General features: G+C 38.7%; 5 protein-coding genes across 6 annotated transcripts; 2 read left to right on the forward strand and 3 right to left on the reverse strand.

Moving 5' to 3' along the window:
• The first annotated feature begins 17 nt into the window (after positions 1-17).
• LOC9306395 lies at positions 18-4,422 on the forward strand. 2 transcript variants are annotated; one of them, XM_002868250.2, is made up of 14 exons: positions 18-303; positions 576-657; positions 871-974; positions 1,201-1,327; positions 1,529-1,623; positions 1,979-2,102; positions 2,218-2,298; positions 2,495-2,593; positions 2,716-2,871; positions 2,966-3,020; positions 3,130-3,200; positions 3,339-3,383; positions 3,631-3,807; positions 3,900-4,422. In XM_002868250.2, the coding sequence occupies exons 1-14, from the start codon at positions 266-268 to the stop codon at positions 4,317-4,319; spliced, it is 1,674 nt and encodes a 557-aa protein (XP_002868296.1). In that variant the 5' UTR covers positions 18-265; the 3' UTR covers positions 4,320-4,422. The 2 variants fall into 2 exon arrangements, with proteins under 2 accessions (XP_002868296.1, XP_020875004.1); XM_021019345.1 differs by having other exon boundaries at positions 3,136-3,200.
• A 238-nt stretch (positions 4,423-4,660) lies between these two features.
• LOC9304369 lies at positions 4,661-7,195 on the reverse strand. Its single transcript, XM_021019344.1, is given in 4 exon segments — positions 4,661-5,208; positions 5,294-6,392; positions 6,394-6,848; positions 6,929-7,195. Coding segments are annotated over 4 exon segments (2,160 nt in total). The 5' UTR covers positions 7,112-7,195; the 3' UTR covers positions 4,661-4,785.
• A 728-nt stretch (positions 7,196-7,923) lies between these two features.
• Positions 7,924-12,016, forward strand: LOC110226497. Its single transcript, XM_021018425.1, has 6 exons — positions 7,924-9,271; positions 9,643-10,002; positions 10,234-10,773; positions 10,858-10,930; positions 11,081-11,221; positions 11,561-12,016. The coding sequence occupies exons 1-5, from the start codon at positions 7,924-7,926 to the stop codon at positions 11,082-11,084; spliced, it is 2,325 nt and encodes a 774-aa protein (XP_020874084.1). The 3' UTR covers positions 11,085-11,221; positions 11,561-12,016.
• Positions 12,017-12,354: 338 nt separating this feature from the next.
• LOC9306396 lies at positions 12,355-15,052 on the reverse strand. Its single transcript, XM_002870279.2, has 3 exons — positions 14,748-15,052; positions 12,862-14,661; positions 12,355-12,777 (listed from the first exon to the last, which is right to left on the reverse strand). Exons 1-3 carry the CDS (start codon positions 14,916-14,918, stop codon positions 12,355-12,357), a joined length of 2,394 nt encoding a protein of 797 aa, XP_002870325.1. The 5' UTR covers positions 14,919-15,052.
• A 2,040-nt stretch (positions 15,053-17,092) lies between these two features.
• On the reverse strand, positions 17,093-18,112 carry LOC9306397 (putative defensin-like protein 20). Its single transcript, XM_021016437.1, has 2 exons — positions 17,523-18,112; positions 17,093-17,416 (listed from the first exon to the last, which is right to left on the reverse strand). Exons 1-2 carry the CDS (start codon positions 17,608-17,610, stop codon positions 17,211-17,213), a joined length of 294 nt encoding a protein of 97 aa, XP_020872096.1. The 5' UTR covers positions 17,611-18,112; the 3' UTR covers positions 17,093-17,210.
• Positions 18,113-25,082: the final 6,970 nt, after the last annotated feature.

Raw genomic sequence — 25,082 nt, forward strand, 5'->3', positions numbered from 1 at the left:
CAGCCTTCAACAACAACAACGAAAAAGCCGTTTTGTATTACTTTTGTTTATTTCTCTTTCTCTGTGTCTTTCTTCGTCTCCTTCGATCTCACTGTCTTTCATCTGGAACAGCTCGATCTTTAATTTAGGGTTTTTTTATAGCTACATTTTCTTGTTCTGTCTGAATCTCTTTTGTTGTTTAGGTTTTATTTGATTTTTTTTGACTAATCTTGAGAAATATGGAAGAATGAGAAGAAGAAGAAGAAGGTGATTGTTTTGATTCTAGATGGAGCAGCTTGTTAACTTCATTATTCGACCTCCAAGGTGAAGATTTTTTCTCATGAGTTGAATAAACTTACTTATTTATGGAATTTAGGTTTTGAGTTTTATGTTTCTATTTTGGATTTTTTTCCTCTATACTAGGTTGTAGAATTGGGTTTCATAGGAAGTTTAGAGTTTGAGATTTGAGTTTTGGATTTTGGTTCTTGGTCTTGAGTTGATTTTGCTGATTTTAAAGTACATGAAGTAATATATTTAGGGTTGCATTTCCTCAAGAAAACCCTGTTCTCTTGAATATAACTGGTGTGTGAATGCAGAGCTGAATACAATCCGGAACATGATCTCTTGGAACAAGAGTTCTTGCTTAAAGGAAGATGGTATCAGAGGAAAGATTTAGAGGTAAAGCTTTTATTTTTCTGTTGTTGTGAACTCCTGAGTAGAGAATCCCAGCAAACATGTTGTGATTCAATGGTTATGTGTTTTCATCAGTTGTTCACTGTTGGTCAGAGTGATTTCCTTATTTTCCAGCCTCTGGTTTGGACTGCCTTAAAGATCTCAAGGTTCTGTTTTTTTTCTTCGCCTAAGGTTATAGTGGAACTTGTATTGTGACAGGTTAAAAACATCAGAGGAGATATCCTTCAGTGTAGTCATTACATGCCAGTTGAGCGTCCTGAAGATAGGCCTCTACCTTGTGTAATATACTGCCATGGAAACAGGTAATCCTAAATTTTATTTATTGGAATGTGATTTGAGCGGTACTGGTGATATAAGTTTACTAACTCATCTTTTATCGGATGCGATAGCTGGTAGGATACTATGATAACCATGCTTTGAAATGAAAAAACTGTTATGCTTACCAGCAATACAAAAGTTTTCCAATTTTCATAATTGCTTAATGTTTTTTTTAGTATATTTATCATTAATGGCTTCGTTCTTATTCAGTGGATGTAGAGCTGATGCCAGTGAAGCTGCGATCGTATTACTTCCTTCAAACATCACGATTTTCACCCTTGACTTTTCGGGATCTGGTCTCTCTGGCGGGGAGTATGTCACATTGGGTTGGAACGAAGTATGTCCTTCTTTGATCTTTTCCCAATATATTCCTCTTCTCCTCGTCAAATGTTATGGCCTAAGCTTATAGTTGTTTCGACTAAACAAGTTGACGATAATGTTTTCCTTCCCACAATCGCTGGGTTCATTAGTCATAATCCTGAATTGTGAGAGCAATCACTTCTTTTATCACTGTTAAACGTGACGTTGATGCTTGCAGAAAGATGATCTGAAAGCTGTGGTTGAGTATTTGCGCACGGATGGAAATGTCTCCCTGATTGGCTTATGGGGTCGTTCAATGGGTGCTGTCACAAGGTTCCTTTAAGTCTTTCATTTGTTGAATTACTTAATAAGAGCCTTTTCATTTCCAGTCTTGCATGTAGTTTCAACTAACTGTATGGAACTGTCTACTTTAGAAGTGGATCTTGTAAGCAACCGAGGATTTACTTATCTTGTGAACCCATTTTTCTTTACTAGTGGAGAGGGATATTCTTTTTGTAGTCTATTTAGCTATGAAAACATGAATCTTTCCATTGTCCAAATGATCGGCAATGGCCAATAGCTACAACATGTCACACGTCAACCACTGTAACTTAAAATTTGATTGCTACAATCATTCTCTTTTTCTGCTGGACTATGAAATCATTTTGTTGCTACACTTATTTTCCAGTTTGATGTATGGAGCTGAGGATCCCTCTATTGCAGCGATGGTTCTAGACAGCCCGTTCTCTGATTTGGTTGATTTGATGATGGAACTTGTAGATACATATAAGTTCCGGTTACCAAAATTTACTGTAAGTAAATGTAAATTTGTAGCGTCTATTTCTCGTGGGATTTGTTCAGCATATGACAAGATTTCCACATTGTTTTTGTTATACGACATTAAGCTCTTTCAATATGTTTATTCAGATAAAATTTGCAATACAATATATGCGGAGAGCTGTTCAGAAGAAAGCCAATTTTAACATAACGGATCTCAACACCATTAAGGTCATTTTCTCTGTTAGTTTTTCTTTTTGTCTAGTTTATTACTTAGATGATTAACTAATCTATTCACTAGCATGCAACATCATCATTGTTTTTGGTGATCATTTATGTATTTTCTTGATGAGTAAATGTATCAAATTCAATATGTTATGTATGTTTTGTTTCTCGTTTTTTCAAATTTTTATCGTTCATGCTGCAGGTAGCGAAATCTTGCTTTGTTCCTGTTTTATTTGGACATGCCATAGACGATGACTTTATTCAGCCTCATCACTCAGAGCGTATATATGAAGCATACATAGTAAGTTTTCCATGCTACGGAGACGTTCTTCATATTATACTTTTCTTCCTCTAGCTTCTCATAAGTTCTTGATAAACCCTTGACCATGTAGCCTTTAAACCTCTGGCTTTTGATTATGCCAGGGAGACAAAAATATCATCAAATTCGAGGGAGACCACAATTCACCACGGCCACCATTCTACTTTGATTCAATAAACATCTTTTTCCATAACGTTCTTCAACCTCCAGAGGTGGTCAAGCCAACATTTTTTGACCCGATGGATGATTACTTTTCCAAGGTAATGAATCTTGCAGCGATGCATTTTTAGTTTTTGGGGATGTTCTTGTCTCTTTAGCGAGAACGGTCAATGATGTTAACTGTTTTATGTTCAGGGCAGTTGGAACACCATGCAAGAACTAAGTTCTCCACAATCCTCAGCACAGAAAAGTAAGTCATCCAGGTTTTTCTCTATGTTTACTCCAGGTGTTATTGTATCCTTAGGCTTCTCATGCCAAAAACGTTCAAAGATTGTTCATCTTTTCTAACTGATTTTCAGGTTTAGTTGCAGGAAGCACCTCCGATGCTATAAATGAAGTCCGCTTAAAAAGACCTATGAGTCGCACAGAGGTTGGTAGTTTGTGACTACGTTCTGCAAGTTTATAATGCTAGTTTCCAGAAACAGTTTGCTCACTACATTTGTCAAGTATACTTTTCCGTTGTGCTGATTCCCTAGAAACATAATGGTTTCTTGGTTACTTCTCTCAGGTTCCTTCCAATGACCCATCTAACCAATCATCATCAGAAACCAAGGTATAAGATCAGTTTCTCTTATCTTTTTGTATTACTGTGTTTGTGGTAAGGGTATGGTCATTGGTCATTTACTAAGCTATTTGATTTATGTTTATGATATGATGGTTTTTCAATTAACAATAGTAGAGACGCTAGTTGCAGGGTGACCAACTTCTGAACATGTAAAATATTGTATGTGGAAGAGAAACAGAAATGAAGAGATGAGCAAAATATTGACAATGTTTCTTGATATGATGATTTATTTCAGGAAAAAGAGAATAATGAAGTCTCCAGTAGTTCATCTTCTGATATGATCAGCTTTGATTTGTCGAATGGAGATCCATATCCTCCTCATCTTGCGGTAGCTTTAGATGATGATCAATTTGTGGAGTTTCACGTAGATGAGCTGGCAGATTTTCCATCTAATGCAGAGGAAGAAGAGAGGGTGAGAGTTAAAAAAAGTGGATTTTGCACTTTGAATCCTCTTTATGACTAAGCTCTATAACTTCGTTTATTCACATTTCTTAATGGTCTCAGATGTTGATGGAAGCGGTGATGAAATCGCTGAAGGACATGGAGGTTGAAACTCATCAGAACAAAGAACCCTCCAACACCAATACAGAGAACACTGAAGGTAATGCTGCTTCTTCTACTACAGAACAAGAATTGGCACATTCTGAGACAGCTCCTGCTCCTGGTCCAACACCATGTAACCATGATGCGCGATCATCTTCTGAAGCCAGTGTTCCATTTAAAACTTCAGATTCTCTGCCAGGACCTGTAAATGTTTTTGTTCCTGGTGCTTCACCCAAAACGAGTCAGAACAAAAACGACGTCATTGATTTATCAGCTCGTACAAAGGCAACAGTGACTGTGGTTGGACGTAGTAGCACATCAGGAAACGTTTTAGATGGGTTATTACGCCGATGGGATCTTAACTTCTTCAAAGGTAGATAATTCCATTAAGTTATGTGTTTTGGTTTGTGCAAAATAGAAAGGAAAGTTAAAATGTTTTAAAGGTTTTTCATGACAAGTTATCTTATGGTTATGGTTTCTATGATTTTGTTCATATGCATATAGTATGTTGTGTCTTCGCAAAAATCTGTCAAGAGAAGAAATCATCTATTGTTGGAATTTCGTCTGCATTTGTTCCTTCCATGTCTTTTGAACAAAAGGCCTTTTATCCTCTTGTTATGAACATGTAATGAGATCATCTTACAAATATACCATTAATCATATTTTGATCATGTTTGCCTTCGTTAAGTGTGAAGCAGAGCAAATTCTGTGGAGGCAGAACATAAAAAAATAGACCATTTGAAAATTTTGTTAAAGACACTTTGATGACAAATAAAATGAATTAGAGACAATTTGGGTTTGAGACAAAGTCAATGACCTTATAATTTGTTGCCTGTGATTTCTTAGTCTAACTCAACAACAGCATTGCTTCTTCAATGAGTTCATTTATTGTTGAGCCATGACTTGCCAAACCAACCGTGCCAGAGAATATATCAAAGTTCTCAAGCTCAGCCGCGGTCTCAAAGACGGTCTCTAATTCATTCTTCATTTCAAGGTTTTGGAAAGTCTTGACCGTCTCAGGATTAGCTTTCATCATTGCAATGGTTAGCTCTATTGCAAACCTCCTGATTCTTGGAACCTTTGGAACTGGCTGTTCATATTTCTTGAGAATATTGGTTAATGCCTTGGCTAGTTCTTCCTCGGTTACTCCCGCTTCCTCGAATATCCCTCTCAATTCTTCAGGAGTACTCATTAACTTCAGAATATGCGGTGCTAATCCCAACATAACTTCTTGAGGTTTTCCCTCTTCATACTTGATTGCCATAAGAACCTGCTTTGAGAAGATAACATTAGTGATGATGATGATTCATGAATCTAATCAATTTCTTCTGGATCAAGAACATGAGAGGAATTACTGTTGCTCCTGCAGATTTAATAACTTCCTTCAGCTTTTCATTGAACTGATCAGGAGCTGTATATGCGCAGAGATTCCGCAAGATTCTCGCTGCATTCAACCGAATCAATGGGTTGTCCAACGCCTCAACGAGTCTCTGAAGAACATTTGATCTCAAGATCCGTTGGCAATTGCTTTTACTTCCTTGAGCTAGCATAGCTATAGATTCACCAGCAGAGACTCTCACACCACTTTTACCCACTGGGAGCTCATTGTTCAAGAATATGCAGAGAAGTGCCTTCAAAACCCCGCCTGTGCCCCCAATTTTCTCGGCTGCACCTTCGTCAAATGCAAGGGAAGTCAAGATCTCTGCACCGAGCTTCTGCAAATCAGGTTGACTCTTCCCATGGTGTAATGTTTCCCTAATGTTGCTCACTGTGAAGACATTGGCAGATATATCTCTCCTCAAGTTCTTCCCCGTTGCACCAGTCGTGGTCACCAGGTTCTTTAACAGCTTCAAAGACCGTTTCACAAGCATGATCTGAATAGGTCTCGCAACGGATTCCTCTAACAGCATCTTATCAGCATAAGTGAAGTCAATGATCTTTGAAAGTAACCCTTTTGTTTTCCCAATCTTGCCACAGTTATCATGATCTCGAGCTAGCCTTTTCAGAATCAGCAGTCCAAGACTGATCAACGTCCATAAATTTGATTGATCGTCCATGGCTTGACCTGAATCTCCTGTGGTCTGTAAAAGAGAATATATGGACTCAATCGCTCCAGGGATCCCCGCAACTCTCAGAGAATTCTGCTTCTTACTAGCTAATCTTGAGAGAATCTCAGCAGCTGACCTTCTCACAACTTGTTGATTCTGGTTTCTCCAATTCAACATCTCCAGTAACCGCTCTACGATCTCGAGATTCGTTCCAATCTTCTGCAGAGTATCAACAGAATAGTCTTGGTTGGTCGAGAATCTAGAGAGAATGTTTGCTCCAGTGAGTTGCTCATCAGGAGAATTCGACACCAAAATCTCCATGGCGAAAATGGCCATACCAATCTTTAAGCCGTCGAAGATGTTCCCATGGAGACATCTGGAGTAGGCGTCGTAGAAGAATCTTTTCACCAAGTCTGTCGAGACCGCATTCTTGACTCACTTTTTCAAAAATATTGAAAACGTTGATCATCCATTCCCAGTAAGCTTTCTCGACAAGAAAGATAAGAGGCGCGGCAAGCGATATAGAGTAGAAGAGAGTCAAAGCAGAGTAAAAATTGGTGGGTTTCAAGTCGTTGCTTCTATAGTCTTGCTTGATGAGCTTGAACATGGAGGTAACAATGCTGGCGAAAGCAGAAGCAATCTGGAGCCAATAGAAGACGCTGCTCAAGTTGATTCGAGAGACTGTGTATTTAGACGAATGTGGCAGTTCAAGCTCATGGCTTCTGCTGAAAGTCCGAGATCCTTCGACAACAAGAATCACAGTAACAAACCAGAAATCTGATGTCTCCAAACTTCCAACGAATCCACCAAGAAGGACAACTGTAGCCCACACGAATCCTAAAGATCCCAACCGTGTAGCAATCTGTGGTTAAGAACAAAAATTCTAACCTCAAAATTACAAAACAATATACCAAATAATATTGGAATGTCACACACAAAAACCTTCTCAAGAACAGCCAGTCGTAAGGCAAAAAGATTCAGTTTTTTCTCCGGCGCTGGGGCTACCAACTGTATCAGTCTCCGAGGTTCTGGAGTGGAAGTCTCGCCTGATCTGGAAATAGTTCTGCCAGAAGAACTCGGATGTTGTTCTACTTCTACGACCAAATCGGTAGTTCGCTCAGCCATTTGAGACAAAACAGAGAAACAATTTTCTTTCTCTGTTGATTTTGTAAGAAATGTTCTGGTTTTGCCGTTGCCTAATAGTTTTTCTCTTTTTTTGGGTCAACTATAGCTTTGTTGCTCTAAATTTTTACCATTTGATTAATCTTCCATGTGAGGGTAGCTGTCGAATAAATTACCTAGATCTACAAATCAATTCCTTTTCAAATCCACTGAACACATGGTCATGAAACCCCATTTTGAAGGAACCCTACTTCAATATTTTTTTTATTATACATACATATAAATTATTGTAAATATGAGCAAAATAGTAAATTTGATGAATAATTTTTTTTTTATAAGGGTTAAGTTGTTATTATTTTTTAAAAGATATAATTATACTATGTTTTTAAAAATAATAATAGTTTTGTTTAAATTGTTTATTTTTATTTTATAATTTTTAATATTGTGAAAATTATGATGTTATTTTTTTTTTTAATTTTAATGGGACTCCAAAAATTTTTGGTCAGAATCTGGTGTGGTGAATAACACAAAAAACCGAACTGGCGCAAACCAAAAGATAGATCGAAAAAGATGTGAAAATGATTTTTATATTGAAAAAGATGTGAAAAAGATGTGAAAATGCTCGAAATGATAGGTATTTGTCCACAAGTGAATATTATAATATATCATCTCCGCCTTTATAGGCTCGTTCCTCAATCAAAGTGAAACGTATCCCTAGCATTAAATTCGGTAGTTGAGATAAATGATAAATCTATTTTATGTAGTTTAAAACTTGTTGGGCCTCTAACCCTCTAACAATTCCTTACTTAAAAGATATGAGGAAGCCTTCTAAACCTGATATCTTGTTCTTCGTAGAAACAAAAAACGGCTTTAGCTATGTGAATACCTTAGCTGCAGATCTTGGTTATCCTCATAGCTATATTATCCCTTCAGATGGCCTAAGTGGAGGAATGGCTATTTTTTGGAATGACAATATAGATATTGAGTTTTTGGATCCTCCTACACTAAACTACACGGATATGTATGTATCTACTTCGGGTCATCCTACTTTTTGCCTCACCTATGTCTATAGTGATCCTGATCAGCGGCATAGAAATGCTATGTGGGAGAGAATGAAGGTATGGGCTGAGACAGGTATGTATCGCAACAAGCCTCGATTAGTTCTTGGAGATTTCAACGACATTAAAAGCAATGGAGAAAAGCTGGGAGGTCCTTTAAGGTCTGAAGCCTCTTTCAAAACTTTTAGAAAAATGCTCAACTCCTCTGGTCTCCATGATTTAAAAACATTGGGAGCAAGATTTACATGGTATGGACAGAGACACACACATACAATCCAATCACGAATTGATAGAGCTGTCGCCTCAGTGGAATGGTTTGATGCTTTCCCTAGAGCTTATGTAAAATTATTGGATTGGATTGGCTCTGATCATAGACCACTGTTAGTTGATATGGGAGATAAAAAGAAGCAAGGATGTGCATTATTCAGATATGATAATAGATGGAGGTTCAGTAAGGAGTTAAAAGAGGAGTTGGAAAAAACCTGGCTAGCTAATTGTCAAGATCTTCCAGGTGACCAATTTCATGAAGCATTAAGGCGATGCAGAGTTTGTATGTCTCATTGGAAGTCTCACAATATTCACAACTCTACAAAACGAATTCAGGCCCTAAAGCAAAGAATCCACCAAGTGTATAATTCTTCTCCCATCGACTTTAACCTTATTAAAGCTTTGAAATCGGAGTTAACATTTGAATACAGGATGGAGGAGGAATACTGGAGAACAAAGAGCCGAATCCAATGCCTCATTGCTGGAGATAGAAACACAAGATTTTTCCATGAGAAAACAAAGCAGAGAAGAGGCTATAATAGAATCACATCAATTATAGATTCCCAAGGAAAGGTATGGAGCTCAGAGGAAGATCTTCACAGAGTCATAATTGATTATTTTGATTCTCTGTTCTTCTCTGACTGCCAAGAAGACATGGATATGATCTTGCAGCACATTCAGCCTAGTGTAACACAGGAAATGAATGAGGATCTTGTTCGTCCTATTTCAGAGGAAGAACTTTACAGAGCTGTTCATCAAATGGCTAGAGAAAAGGCGCCAGGTCCTGATGGTTTAAACCCAGGATTTTATCAAGATCATTGGCCTACCATACGCTTAGGTGTGCTAAAATTTGCTAGATCTTTTTTGGAAATTATGCATTGGATCCAGCTATCAATCACACCCATATCTGCCTGATCCCAAAGATAGACCATCCTACAGAAGTTAGAGATTATAGGCCTATTAATCTTGCTAATGTTGCCTATAAAATTTTATCCAAAGTTCTAGCAGAAAGACTCAAACCTTGGTTGAACACTATAATTTCTGAAAACCAAACTGCATTTATCCCAGGGAGAAAGATTACTGATAATATCTTGATCGCTCATGAGCTTATTCATTCTCTTAATACAAGGACACGTGTTCAGCCTTTCATTGCTGCTAAGCTAGATATTACTAAAGCATTTGATAAAGTTGAATGGTCTTTTATTGAAGCTGTGATGAAGCGTATGGGATTTTCAGAGATCTGGTGCAAATGGATTATGAAGTGCATAACTACAGTTACCTATTCAGTCCTAGTGAATGGTCAGCCAGTTGGAAATATTATCCCACACAGGGGTATTCACCAAAGTGATCCCATTTCACCTTATTTGTATTTGTTACGCACTGAAGGTCTCTCTGCATTAATTCATAAAAGCATCAAATCAGGCACTCTTCATGGTTTCAAAGCAAGTCGAACAGGTCCAGCAATCTCACATCTACTTTTTGCAGATGACTCTCTGTTATTCTGCAAAGCTACGGTGGAGGAATGTTCATCTTTACTCAATATTCTACACCAGTATGAGAAAGTTTCAGGTCAGGCCGTCAATTTCCAGAAATCAGCTATAACTTTTTGTAAAGGCATCGACTCAGAATCAAAAAAGACTATTAGTCAGATTCTGGGAATTCACAAAACAAAAGGATTTGGTAGATACTTAGGCCTCCCTGAATTTGTGGGCAGAAACAGAACAAATGCCTTTTCTTATCTAGCTCAGCGAGTTGATCAGAAAATATCAAGTTGGTATAACAAATTTCTCTCCCCTGCAGGCAAGGAAGTTCTTCTCAAATCAATCATTACAGCTATCCCAGCCTATAGTATGTCGTGTTTCTTGCTGCCTATGAGAATCATTAAGCAGATTGAAAGGGCTATGAGAGGCTTTTGGTGGTCTAGTTCTAAAGATAAGCATAAGATTCCTTGGGTAGCATGGAGGAAAATAACCAACCCAAAGAATGTTGGAGGACTGGCAATAAGGGATCTAAAAGATTTCAATGTTGCTTTACTTGCCAAACAGAGTTGGAGATTGCTTCAACAACCCTTCTCACTCATGGCAAGAGTCTTTAAAGCCAAATATTATCCCAAGCAAAATTTATTTGAAGCAAAAGTAAAAAGCCAGTCTAGCTACGCCTGGAAAAGTATTAGCCAAGGTACACAACTTCTTTCTTATGGCCTTAAGTATTTAGTAGGTAATGGTACAACAATTAATGTTTGGAGGGATCCATGGCTGCCATTAAACCCACATAGACCAGCTCGAGGTCCTGGACAGTATATGTATCCTCATATGAAAGTCGCTGATTTGTTGCAACATGGTACTTGGAATCAAGATCTCATTGACAAGCTTATTGACCAGGGTGATATTCAATTTATCAAAAATATTCGGCCTTCTGTTAAAGGTGCAAATGATATAATAAATTGGATTTACACCAAAGATGGTCTATGCAGTCAAGTCAGGGTACCAGCTCCGTCGTAAGTTATCTTCAGACAACTTGAGCTGTTCATCTTCTTTTTCTGATGACTCATCCAAAATCCTGTTTTCCAATATCTGGAAGATGAATGTTCCCCCAAAAATTAAGCATTTCTGGTAGCGATCCATTCATAACGCCTTGCCAACTGCAGATAACTTGCGAAAGAAGAGAGTGAATGCTGATGATACATGTCAGAGATGTGGAGAAGATATAGAGACTGTCAATCATCTCCTTTTCCACTATAGAGTCAGCAGAGAGATTTGGGAACACGCCCTTAACCAATCTGCTCCAGGTACATTCCTAATTCAGAATTCTTTGAGGAAGAATCTTGAATCATTACAGAGCTTAAGTAAAAACCAAAGAGAGGATGTAAGTTTCTTCTCTTTCCTTGGTTGGCGTATTTGGAAAATGAGAAATGATCTATATTTCAATAACAAGCAGTGGTCCATTCATGATACGATAAATAAAGCTCTGTTAGATTACCAACAATGGAAAGACACCCTCACAATTAATCAAGTGCCACCAGCGCAAGATACAACCCGAGACAAGCGCAGTCCTCAGAATCCATTACATATAAGGAATGTTTTTACTGACCTCAGACATCATGAGCATGATTATGTTTGTTTTGTAGATGGATCTTGGACTTCACCTACAGAAAAGGCAGGAATAGGCTGGGTACTCTACAATAAGAATGCCCAATTTATTCTCAATGGAAGGTCTGCAATTAATCCTATGGCTACATCGTTGGAAACTGAAGCTGAGGCGCTGAGAATGGCCATGATACATATACATAGACTGGGATATTAAAATGTTATGTTCTGTGGTGATGCGCTCAATTTATTTGCTCGACTACAACAACCAATGCTTCACCATTCTTATCAAGGACGAGAACATTCATCTTTGTCAACTCACGTGGTGGATATTATGGCTCTTGCTGCAAAATATGATCGTGTACGGTTTATCAAAATTCCTCGTGAACTTAATTCTGTTGCTAATCAATTAGCTAAGGATGCAAAAATTAGGAAATTAAACTTTGTAATATCATGGTGTGATGTAACTTAAGTTTTCAATATAATGACAAGCTAAGTTGACGACAAAACAAAAAAAAAAAAAAAAAAAAAAACCTTGTTGGGCCTCTTTCAAGTTGATGGGCTTGCAAGAAGATAGATAAGCTCTGTGCGATGCTCATCTCGAGATTTGATCTTTGCGGGATTATCATTGAATCCTCAGCTCGACTAGGCCTTATCTTCTATGTCAATGAGTTCGCACCGGGTCGGTTGTTACACAACAGCGTGTTATTATTGTTTGGCTTCGCCTGATTTGTAAGAATCCACCAAGGCACATAAACATTGAACAACAACTTCTCCATCATATTAAACAGAGGAGAAAAAAGAAGTAAAGAGATCTTTTCTCATGTTAATGTCTTTAACTCAACAACAGCATTGCTTCTTCAATGAGTTCATTGATCGTTGAGCCATGGCGTGCCAAACCAACTGTGCCAGAGAATATATCAAAGTTCTCAAGCTCAGCCGCGGTCTCGAAGATAGTCTCTAATTCATTCTTCATTTCAAGGTTTTGGAAAGTCTTGACCGTCTCAGGATTAGCTTTCATCATCGCAATGGTTAGCTCTATTGCGAACCTCCTAATTCTTGGAACCTTTGGAACTGGCTGTTCATATTTCTTGAGAATATTGATTAATGCATTGGCTAGTTCTTCCTCGCTTACTCCCGCTTCCTCGAATATCCCTCTCAGTTCTTCAGGAGTACTCATTAACTTGAGAATATGTGGTGCTAATCCCACCATAACTTCTTGAGGTTTTCGGTCTTCAGACTTGATTGCCATAAGAACCTGCAATGATAAGATAACGTTAGTGAATGACAATGATTCAAGAATCTAATCAATTTCTTCTGGATCAAGAACATGAGGACTTACTGTTGCTCCTGCAGATTTAATAATTTTCTTCATCTCTTCATTGAACTGACCAGGAGCTGTATATGCGCAGAGATTCCGCAAGATTCTTGCTGAATTCAACCGAATCAACGGGTTGTCTAAAGCCTCAACGAGTCCCTTAAGAACATTTGATCTCAAGATCCGTTGGCAATTGCTTTTACTTCCTTGAGCTAGCATAGCTATAGATTCACCAGCAGAGACTCTCACACCACTTTTATCCTTTGGAATCTCATTGTTCAAAAATATGCAGAGAAGTCCTTTCAAAACCCCGCCCGTGCCCCCAATTTTCTCGGTTGCACCTTCTTCAAACGCAAGGAAAGTCAAGATCTCTGCACCAAGCTTTTGCAAATCAGGTTGACTCTTCCCGTGGTGTAATGTTTCCCTAATGTTGCTCACTGTGAAGACAATCCCAGAGACAATCATCCTTAAGTTCTTCCCCGTTGCACCGGTCGTGCTAACCAGCTTCTTTAACAGCTTCAAAGACCGTTTCACAGCCAAGACCTTATAAGGCTCTGCAACCGCAACATTCGACTTTTCTAACAACCTCTTCTCAGCATAAGTGAAGTCAATGATCTTTGAAAGTAACCCTTTTGTTTTACCAATCTTCCCACAGTTATCATGATCTCGAGCTAGCCTTTTCAGAATCAACAGTCCAAGATTGTTCAACGTCCATAAATTTAATTGATTAATACTATTTTCTCCAATCTCATCCGTGGCTTCACCCGAATCTCTAGTGTTCTCTAAAAGAGAAGATATCGACTCAATCGCCCCCGGGATCCCCGCAACTCTCAGAGAATTCTGCTTCTTACTAGCTAATCTTGAGAGAATCTCTGCAGCTGACATTCTCACATCTTCTTGATTCTTGTTTCTCCAATTCAACATCTCCACTAACCTTTCTATGATTGCCAGATTTGTCCCAATCTTCTGCAAAGTATCAACCGAATAGTCGTCGTGGGTTGAGAATATCGAGAGAATCTCTGCTCCAATGAGCTGCTCATCAAGAGAATTCGTTACCAAGAGCTCCATGGCAAAAATCACCATATCCATCTTCAATCCGTCGAAGATGCTCCCATTGAGGCATCTTGAATAGGCATCATAGAAAAATCTTCTCACCGAGCCCGTGCCAAATCTCTCAAGACCGCATTCTTCATTTACTTTCTCAAGAATCTTGATAACACTAATCATATATTCCCAGTAAGCTTTCTCAACAAGAAACAGAAGAGCCTCGGCTAGGGCTAGAGAGTAGAAGAGAGTCAAAGCTGCGTGAAGATTGGTGCGTTTGGGTTTCGAGTCGTTGCCTCCATAGTCTTGCTTGATGAGTTGGATCGTGGAGATAGCAATGCTGGCGAAAGCAGAAGCAATCTGAAGCCAATAGAAGACTCTACTCACGTTTCTTGAAACAAAGACCCATCCAGTGTAAGGTAACATAGGAACATCTGAACTTTTCCATGTTCTTGTCCTCGTGATCTGCCCCGAATTTCTCTGTACAATCTTCCTTTCTCGAACCGGTGGTCTGTTGTCGTTCCCGGCAATGTGAGCCGCCTGGTGGAATATTTGGATAACGTGTTTTACAAGGAACCGGAAGATGTTGATTCCAGAGATTGTGTATTTAGACTGATGCTGCAGTTCAAGCTCATGGCTTCTACTGAAAAGCCGAGCTCCTTCGATAACAAGAATCACAGTAACAAACCAGAAATCTGTTATCTCTAAACTTCCAGCGAATCCACCAAGAAGAACAACCGTGGCCCACACGAAACCTAAAGATCCCAAGCGTGAAGCAATCTGTGATTAAGATTTAAGAACACATTTAAAACTCAAGAAAAATGACTCTTTAAATAATGAATGAAGAATGTTGGAATCTCAAAAACCTTCTCAAGAACAGCGAGTCTTAAGGCAAAAAGTGTCAGTTTTTTCTCCGGCGCAGGAACTGGCAATTGTGTTGGTCTCCGAGGTTCTGGAGTCGGAGTCTCGTCCGGTCGGAAAATAGTTCTGCCAGAAGAACCGACTTCTACGACGACATCGGTAGTACGGTCAACCATTTGAGACAAACAATAGAGAAACAAGTGTTCTGGTTTGGTTTTACGCAGATAATTTGATCTCTAAAACTCTTTTTTTATAATTAGGTTGGTGTCATTGTTTTGTTTCACCATGCACGTCTTAAGTTCTAGCCATTGACTTTTTGAAGACAAGGCGTCCAAACAACAACAATCTTGGACGCATTATATTATTCTGATGTCATTAGTTATCAATTACATAATAACATTTCGTAATCTATTTTATCAAGAAGAAAACAAAGCATTTCTTAATCTCGTGTATTTTTATTTTTTTTTGTAGTTTTAATGTATAAATTAAATTTGGATACTAAATAATCCTTGAAAGTTTTGTTGGCATATATAAATAGCATCAAACGTTTTAGGATCGATCAAATCGTTACTTGTGATGGTTGAGCTGGATATTCCTTCTAATCACAGAATCCTAATCATATCAGTATATTCATTTTCTTTTTCTCTAAAGTTCTCTAAAAATAATTGATTTATTAGTAAATGTAACATTCTAAGACATTTATATATGTCTTAATTCGAAGATTAAAGAGTGACTTATTTTGTTTTTGGAATAAAACTGCAAAGATTGTGACCCACGTCGATTGCAATCTGCAAATACATGACGATACATGTTCTGTCATCAATAGATGATTTAGTCAATTTTAAAATTAATAATTATTTGCAACTAAATAAATGTTGATCATGCAATAGCAATATCCTAGTGGCTAGTGATCAAGTTATAAATGGTTAATAATGGCCCCGGGAAAACGGCCATTTTCAACCCAAACTATTTGGGGGCGGGTTTTTCCAACCCAAACTAAGGCCTTCCGTCAATTTCTACCCAAACTCAAAACTAATTCAAATTCAAAACCTAAACTAATGAAAATTAGCCGATTTCAACACGACAGAAGACGGTGTTAGTTCGGGATTTAACGGCTGCTGAGTCAGCGATATCGTGGCATTGACGTGGCGGGAAAACGGCCATTTTCAACCCCAACTATTTGAGGGCGGGTTTTTCCAACCCAAACTATTTGGGGGCGGGAAAAAATAAAACGTCGTTTTCACTGACGTGGCTTCTGGTCAATGAAAACGACGACGTTTTATTTTTTTCCCCTTCAAACGACGAAACGACGTCGTTTTAATTTTGACGAAAATTTAAAATTAGGGTTCTTCATTTTCTCTCGAAACAGAAAAATGTTCGTCGATTTTATGAATTCACAGGCACTGTAAACGGAATCTGAAAGAAATGTAGCAATAGCAAGAAAAAGCAAAATTTGTTCCTGATGTGTCCGTCTAAAGATTTTGTCTTTCTTCCTGCAGAGGAATCATTGTACATACATTCTATCTGGAAACTTGTCTGAAATCAATTGTGTTTATAGTCTCGTGACCTGAATCATCATCACTACAATTCACAAAAATCTCAATCTGCATAACAATTCATGAACTCTAAAGCTATGGTACCACACTGCCATTCATTAAAATTTCAACTCGACACAAATGGAGACAATACCATATTGTTTTAGAAATCATACAACCCCAAGATCCATCACATGGTAAATAAATAGTTTTTCTCTCACGACCCAACTACAAGATTACATGAATATAGCAGCAGCTTGGGTTTTGAATTTAAATTAGTTTTGAGTTTGGGTAGAAATTGACGGGGGGTCTTAGTTTGGGTTGGAAAAACCCGCCCCCAAATAATTGGGGTTGAAAATGGCCGTTTTCCCATAATGGCCCCTTCCCTCCTCCTTTTTTAATTTCGAGAAAAACCTATTATTAATCATTTGTTTAATAAAATATGTATTCCGGAATTAACTTGTTACATATTGGAAGGACAATCTTATTACACCGTTTCAAATTAGCTCGAAGCTTTGTACATATGTAGAAAAGAAATACCATGTTGTAAGCAGAAAATGGAGCACATACACATACACAGTAAAAATAAATTACCAAATTCGTAAATTTTATATAAAGAATTTTCCAGGTGTCCTTAAAAAATAATTGGAGGAGTGTTATTCATTTTAATATAAATGCACAAATTTAATATAGAGGAGTGTTATTCATTTTAATGTAAAATTTTCAAAATGTGATTATTTAGATGATCAATATGTGATTTATTATTGTTATTGATTTTTTTGAAACTGAGAATTGAAGAAAAGAAGAGATATGAAATTTATGCAATCTGTTATTTATTTTCGAACAATGTGGTACGTTGAACCTTTATTAAATTTCGAACAATTGTTTCCTTGCGTTGTACGTTGGACCTTAATTAATTTTGTATGAGGCATATTAACAATAGCAATGACATATATGTTTGTTCCCAAAAAGTTTGCAATAACCTCCTCTTTCGCACTCTTCAACACAGAATTTCCAGCATTTCCCATCATTCTCAGCTTTATCATCGATGTTTGGAAGACACCTTCCAAGGCTCGGATGTTCTCTACAACATATCGACTTGTTTTCATATATCCACGGTGCGATGTGTTTTTGTCCATCTATTTGGTTGGATCCTAAATTTTATCAAAAAAATAGCATGTGATTATTAATTTCCTACATCGAAACTTTAAGAAAAAAATGGGTTAACGCTTTCATACTAATTACAAAAAAAAAAAAAAAAAAAAAAAACCATACCTATACATAGCACAATAGCCGCAAATAAAACCAAAGATACAACCTTTGTTCTTATCATCTTTCTCTTTTTTTCTTTGTTAAATCAAAGAATTACGAATTTTTGATACTTTTGTATTTGAATGAGAACGAATAAGGAGTTGTTTCGTATTTATAATTAGAATTATAACTATAATCAAGGGATCCTTTGAATTAACACTATCTGACTAAATAAATTAGTAATGAATACAATATATTTGGTCAACCTAATTATAAACATGTTTCCAAAAAGATTGGATTCCATCATTCCAACTTTGACTACATTATTACAAAGATATACATGACTTATTTAGATAAACGTATTTGGTAATTTGCAAGGTAAAGCAGACCAATATGGGCTCCGTTGATTGCGTTGTAGTAAGAAGATTCTTGTTCGAACTCTAACCAAAACTTACCTCGGTTTGGTTTAGGTTTGATTCGTTTTCAATTTGGCATGTGGTTGAATTGGTATATCCATAGACGTGGACTTTATATTTTTTGATAAACAAAGACTTGAACTTACAAACGTAAAATTTTTGTGTTCTTCTAAAAACCATTATCTAAATGATATTTATTTAAGTCCCTCAAGATTTTATAACCAAATAAGAATCCAAATTGACCTAAACCAAACCGATCATAAACACTTTGATATCATCCGGTTCGATTACAATACCAATTTGCTTCTACAAGTCTAGGAGAAAAGATACGTTATACAATTTGCTCATAACAGATCTTATTAGTAGTGAGATATTACAGCTTTTCCATTCTTTTTCGGGCCTGGATATGAATCCTGCAAAGTCTGAGCTGTTTTTTGGAGGGTACGATGACTCGGAAGCTGTTGTTCTCTCTGAGTTGGTTGGAGTTAGAATTGGTGCATTCCCATCTCGGTATCTCGGGCTACCACTGAACCCGACAAAGCTGTCTCTGGCCACCCTTCAGCCTATCATCCAGAAGATAACCAAAAAGCTCAACTCCTGGACAACAAAGTTTCTCTCTTATGCGGGAAAGATTCGCTTAATTGTCTCTGTTATCTATGGGAAAGTTAACTTCTGGAGTCAAGTCTTTGTCTTGCCAAAGGGGTTTTATAAGAAAATCGACTCTCTATGCTCTGCTTTTCTGTGGAAGAATGCAACTGACTCTGCAAGAGGGGTAAGAGTAGCTTGGAAAGACCTTTGTAAGACTAAAGAGGAAGGTGGCTTGGGGATTCGGTCTCTTGAGGAGTTTGCAATTGTGTTTAGATTGAAACAGGTTTGGCATCTTTTTACAAGAAGGGGCTCGCTGTGGGTTATGTGGTTGGACCACAACATTTTTGGAAGACGGAACTATTGGCTGATGGATAGTTCGTCTCGTCTTTCTTGGAACATTAGGAAGATGCTTGATGTAAAATCTACCTTCCAAACCTTGATTAAATGTCAGGTGCGTGACGGGTTGAAAGCCTCTTTCTGGTTTGATCCCTGGACAGATCTTGGTCCCCTAATTGAGCTATTCGGTCAGTTGGGTCCAAGAGAGCTTCGGATCAGTAGAGATATTAGACGAATATTAGATGTATATTCGATATCTTCTGAATTGTATATTTTCCATTCTAGATAAGTTCATATCTCCTTAGAATCAGGAAAGTCTAGGTTGTATAAATACTAAATCTAAGGGTTTGTGAAATAACAAGATCGTATATTCATCCTTCTAAAGTTTCTCATGGTATCAGAGCAAGAAACGATCTAATTTTTTTCCTTCGTTTTCTTTTGACCTAAATCAAGCTTGATCTCTTCTAAGCTTGATTCCTTTTATCATTATCAAAACTCTGTTCTCATTCACGAAAACAGAGGATTATTTTGGCATCCAGTCTTGATTTTATTCACAAAATCTTGACCTAATCTCTCTGTTTTTTTTTTTTTTTTTTTTTTCTTCTAAACGAAAAACAGAAGCATCCTTCATCATCATCTTCATCGACTTCATTATCATCTCCGTTTTGCTCATCTGTGAACCATGGCTCTTGCAAACGTCCCCACAGAACCAAAACGCAAAACCATCTCTCCTTATGACCTCTCATCAAACGACAATCCTGGCGCTATAATCTCTCAACCACTGCTCACTGGTACAAACTATGACGAATGGGCCATCAATTTCCGTATGGCACTCAGCTCGCGCAAGAAGTTTGGCTTCCTTGACGGAAGCATTCCAAAACCAGCAGCTAATTCTCCTGACCTCGAAGATTGGATCGCCAACAATCATCTATTGGTGGGTTGGATTAAACAAACAATCGACCCCAAGATACGCTCATCTATATCTACTCGTGAAATTGCTAAAGAACTTTGGGACATCATTAAGAAACGATTTTCAATCAAGAGTGGAGCAAGACTACAACAATTACGCAATTCATTGGCAACTTGCAAACAGAACGGATCCAGCATCGATGATTATTTTGGAAGACTAACCAAAATTTGGGATGCTATCTCTGAGTGTATGAACTCCAAACGCTGCAATTGTGGTAAGTGTGAATGTGATTTAAATACTGCTCATGACAAGGAACGTGAGACACTGCAAATTCACGATTTCCTCTCTGGCCTCGATGACGCTACACATGGTGTTATCCGATCCCAAATTTGCGCCATCTCACCTCTTCCAGATCTTGATAGTGTTTATCAAACTGTTGTTCAGAACGAAACAATTCGTTCAAGTATATCTCAAGAAACTACGGTGATGAGCTTTGCTTCTCGCATACCATCATCAAACTCTATGTCTCGGCCCGATTCTATTCGGACACAAGACGTGTCCCGTCAATCCATTGGAGGAACATCACGTCCTCCGAATCGTGATCCCTCACGTAAATGTACTGGCTGTGGTAAGATGGGTCATGAAGTCAGCGGCTGTTTCAAGATAGTAGGATATCCCGATTGGTGGGAAGAACGCAAGAACTCTCGCAGTGACAATCGAAATTCCTCTTTCGGTCGTGGTCATGGCTCATATCCTCAAGTTAATAGCACACAAGTCATTGGTGCTAACTCAGTTTGTCTCCCAGACATATCACCTATCTCCGACAAAGATCGTCAAGGTCTAAGTGGCATTACCGATGATCAATGGAGTATCATTAAACGAGTCGTCAATGAAAAGTCCAAATCGGATCAGTTAAGTGGTAAGAACAATTCGATATCTTGGATTCTAGATACTGGTGCCACCCACCACATGACTGGTCGGAGTGACATTCTTGAAGAAGTTCGTAACATTATTCCGGTTTGGGTCAAGTTACCAAACGGACGCGACTCTCTTGCCTCCAAACAAGGCAGCATTCGTCTCTCACAGAGACTTACTTTACACAATGTTTACCTCGTTGATGGATTTGATACTAATCTTATTTCTGTGGGACAGCTGGTCACTGAAAATTTTTTGGTTGGGCAAATCATTGATAAGCTCTTGATTTTGTAGGACCGTACTTCGAGGACGCTGATTGGAGTTAGTGAGCGAGTGGGAGAGGGGCTGTATCAATTTCAAGAGATCGCAACCGTGACATCTTTGCAAACAAGTGTTCGTGATGAATCTGTTTTGTGGCATCGACGATTGGGTCATCCATCTTCTCGTGTTGTTGGCATGGTTCCTGGAATTCATGCTGTTAGTAGTAGTAGTGAGCTTTTGTTTCAGAATTGTGATGTTTGCCTTAGAGCTAAACAAACATGTCAAAGTTTTCCTATCAGTTTGAATAATGCAAAATCCATTTTCGATTTGATACACTGTGATCTATGGGGTCCGTATCGCACTACCGCTTTATGTGGCTCACGCTATTTTCTAACTATCGTTGATGACTACTCTCGAGCGGTTTGGGTCTATCTTCTTCCTGACAAAGCCAACGTTGCACGACATCTTACAGATTTTGTGGCTCTTGTTGAAAGACAATTCTCCAAGAAAATCAAAACAATTCGCAGCGATAACGGAACGGAGTTGATGTTCTTATCGAATTTTTTTCGCACCAAGGGAATTATTCATGAGACATCTTGCGTTTACACACCACAACAAAATGGACGGGTGGAACGTAAACATCGCCATATCCTCAATATTGCTCGTGCTCTCCGTTTTCAAGCTGCTCTTCCGATTGAATATTGGGCTGAATGCGTTCTCACAGCCGTCTATCTCCTTAACCGTACTCCTTCACAGATCTTGAAGGGTCACACACCATATGAGCGACTATATGGTCGTTCCCCATCCCTCAATCATCTTCGAATTTTTGGATGCTTAGCTTATGCTCATAACACGAATCACAAAGGTGATAAATTCGCTTCTCGGAGTAGGAGATGCATTTTTCTTGGATATCCTTCTGGAAAGAAAGGATGGAAACTATACGACCTTGATGAAGAAGTCACATTCATATCACGTGATGTTGTGTTCTGTGAAGAAACGTTTCCTTTTACCATCAAAGATAATCTTCCCTCTTGCATTGAATCTCCTATCTCCACCGCAACCACGAGCTCCACTGATGATATAGACATCGTTTCACCTTCTGTACCAGTCCCTAATACACCACCAGAAATGTTACAACCGGTGTCTATGACAGAACCAACTCCAACACCAGACGAGTCACAGACTCCCGCTGTGGTTGCACCGGCTCTAGCTCGCGAAACAGCACACGAAGAAACCGTTGAGGACTCTGTTTCTCCATCATCTTCTCCGATTACACAACCAACACGGGCCGTGGTTGATACTAATGACACATCCACTACTGATCTTGATATTCCACATGATTCACTTGGCAAGGGAAAACGTCAAAAGTTTCCTTCTGTTAAGCTTCGTGACTACGTTGTTCAAACATCATCTCTCTCCACGCCCCCTCTCCCCGCTACTAACACGTCCTCTGATCAGTCGTCCTCAGGTACACCTTATCCCATCTCTAATTATGTTTCATGTGACAGATTTTCCTCTACTCACCGTGGCTATTTAGTCACGTTAACTACTAATATTGAGCCAACAAGTTTTATGGAAGCTATGAAACATTTTGTATGGAAGAAAGCTATGGGTTCTGAAGTTACTGCACTTGAACTTAACAAGACATGGGACTTAGTTGATCTTCCTCCTAATAAGAAAGCATTAGGTTGCAAATGGGTCTACCGTATCAAGCTTAACTCTGATGGGACTATCGAACGCTATAAAGCTCGTCTCGTCGTGCTAGGTAATCATCAAAAGGAGGGTTTGGATTATAAAGAAACGTTTGCTCCGGTAGCCAAGATGTCCACTGTCCGGTTATTTCTTGATATTGCTGCCAAACAGAATTACGAAGTGCATCAAATGGATGTTCACAACGCTTTTCTTCACGGTGATCTTCATGAAGAAGTTTACATGAAACTACCACCGGGATTCTCTACTCCAGGAGATACACGAGTTTGTAAATTGAAGAAATCTTTATATGGTCTCAAACAAGCACCTCGGTGTTGGTTCGCTAAACTGGCCGATGCGCTTGAAAAGTATGGATTTAAACAAACTCGGTCAGACTATTCTCTCTTCATTTACATGAAAAACGGCATCAATCTTCGAATTTTGGTTTATGTTGATGATCTCATTATTTCCGGCAACTCTCCCACGGCCATCCAATCCTTTAAAGATTATCTTAGTACTTGCTTTCACATGAAGGACCTCGGTTTTCTTAAGTATTTTCTCGGAATTGAAGTGGCTCGCAGTCCGCTTGGTTTTTATATCTGCCAACGAAAATATGCAACCGAAATTGTCACAGAAGCTGGTCTCCTTGGATGCAAACCGGCCGGTTCACCAATTGACCAGAAACACAGCTTGGCTCGTGCTAATGGTCCTTTTCTTGAAGATCCAGAAACCTATCGTCGCTTAATAGGTCGTCTTGTGTATCTTGGCAATACTCGGCCTGATCTCACCTACTCCATACACATTCTCTCTCAGTTCATGCGGGAACCGCGTGCAGACCATTGGCTCGCAGCCCTCAAAGTGGTTCGTTATTTGAAAGGGACTCTTGGTCAAGGAATCCTTTTAAAAGCTGACTCTCCTATGCATTTCACTGGTTGTTGCGACAGTGATCATGCAGCTTGTCCATTAACGCGACGATCTCTTTCAGGCCGGATTGTTCAATTCGGCGACTCTCTCATCTCGTGGAAGACCCAGAAACAGGACGTTGTTTCAAACTCCTCCGCCGAGGCAGAATATCGTTCTATGTCAGAACTCGCAAGGGAACTCAAATGGCTTAAAGCACTTCTCTCGGATTTTGGCATTGTTCATGACAAACCAATGACAGTGTTCTGCGACAATCAAGCGGCATTACACATAAGTTCAAATCCAGTCTTCCATGAAAGAACCAAGCATATCGAAAAAGATTGTCATCTTTTTCGTGACGAGATTGTTAAGGGTAACATTGACGCGTCTCACGTCTCCACGACAATTCAACTAGCTGATATACTTACTAAAGCATTGGGCAAAGCAGAGTTCGATGCATTTCTACTCAAGTTGGGCGTTCAAAACTTACACGCTCCAACGTGAAGGGGGGTATTAGACGAATATTAGATGTATATTCGATATCTTCTGAATTGTATATTTTCCATTCTAGATAAGTTCATATCTCCTTAGAATCAGGAAAGTCTAGGTTGTATAAATACTAAATCTAAGGGTTTGTGAAATAACAAGATCGTATATTCATCCTTCTAAAGTTTCTCAAGAGATGCAACTGTCTCGGAGGCTACACGTGAAGGTCATTGGTATTTTCCGAATGCTACATCTCTCCAAGTTGAGCAGCTGCAAGTTTGTTTGTCTTCTGTTGCCCTGCCGTCTCCCTCAAGAGGACCTGATTGGTATCAATGGAAGCAGCCCACAGGTACTTATACTGAAAAATTCTCTTCTGAAGGAACTTGGATGCAGATTAGACATATTTCTCCTCATGTCGCTTGGCACAAAGCTGTTTGGTTTAAGGAATCTGTCCCAAGGTTTTCATTTATCCATTGGTTAGCGTCTCATGAAAGGCTAACAACAAGAGATAGGCTTCTGCAATGGGGAATGAATGTCCCTGCTGCTTGTGTTCTTTGCACTTCTGGTCTTGACTCCCACGCTCACTTATTCTTCGAATGTGAGTTTTCAAGATCAGTTTGGACTTCGATAGCAGGAAAGATTTCGCAAAATCCTCCTATCTCCTTATCTTCGGCTTCTATGTGGGTTCTTGGGGTACAATCTTCACCGCCACACTATGCTAGTAAGATTTTAAAACTTCTGCTCCAAACTTCGGTCTATATGATTTGGAAGGAGCGAAACCGTAGAGTGTTCTCGGCTGAAACTTGTACACTCTCCGCTACGAAATCTCTTGTTGATCGCACAATTCGTAACCGTCTTATCTCCTTCTCGCCGGAGGATCCTTCAAGCACAATTTCTCTCCTTGGTTTTTACTTTGGATGTATTATTAGCCCATTATAGGTGTGGCATAGCTCATATGTTTGTGGTATGTTGTTCCATTAGTCTCTCTTTCTAAGAGCTTGGTGTGTTTTTGGGGTTTTCATTGTACAATGTAAACCTTTTTTCATTGGTATA

This window comes from Arabidopsis lyrata (genome assembly GCF_000004255.2).
Source record: "Arabidopsis lyrata subsp. lyrata unplaced genomic scaffold ARALYscaffold_7, whole genome shotgun sequence".
NCBI classification, from domain to species: Eukaryota; Viridiplantae; Streptophyta; class Magnoliopsida; order Brassicales; family Brassicaceae; genus Arabidopsis; species Arabidopsis lyrata.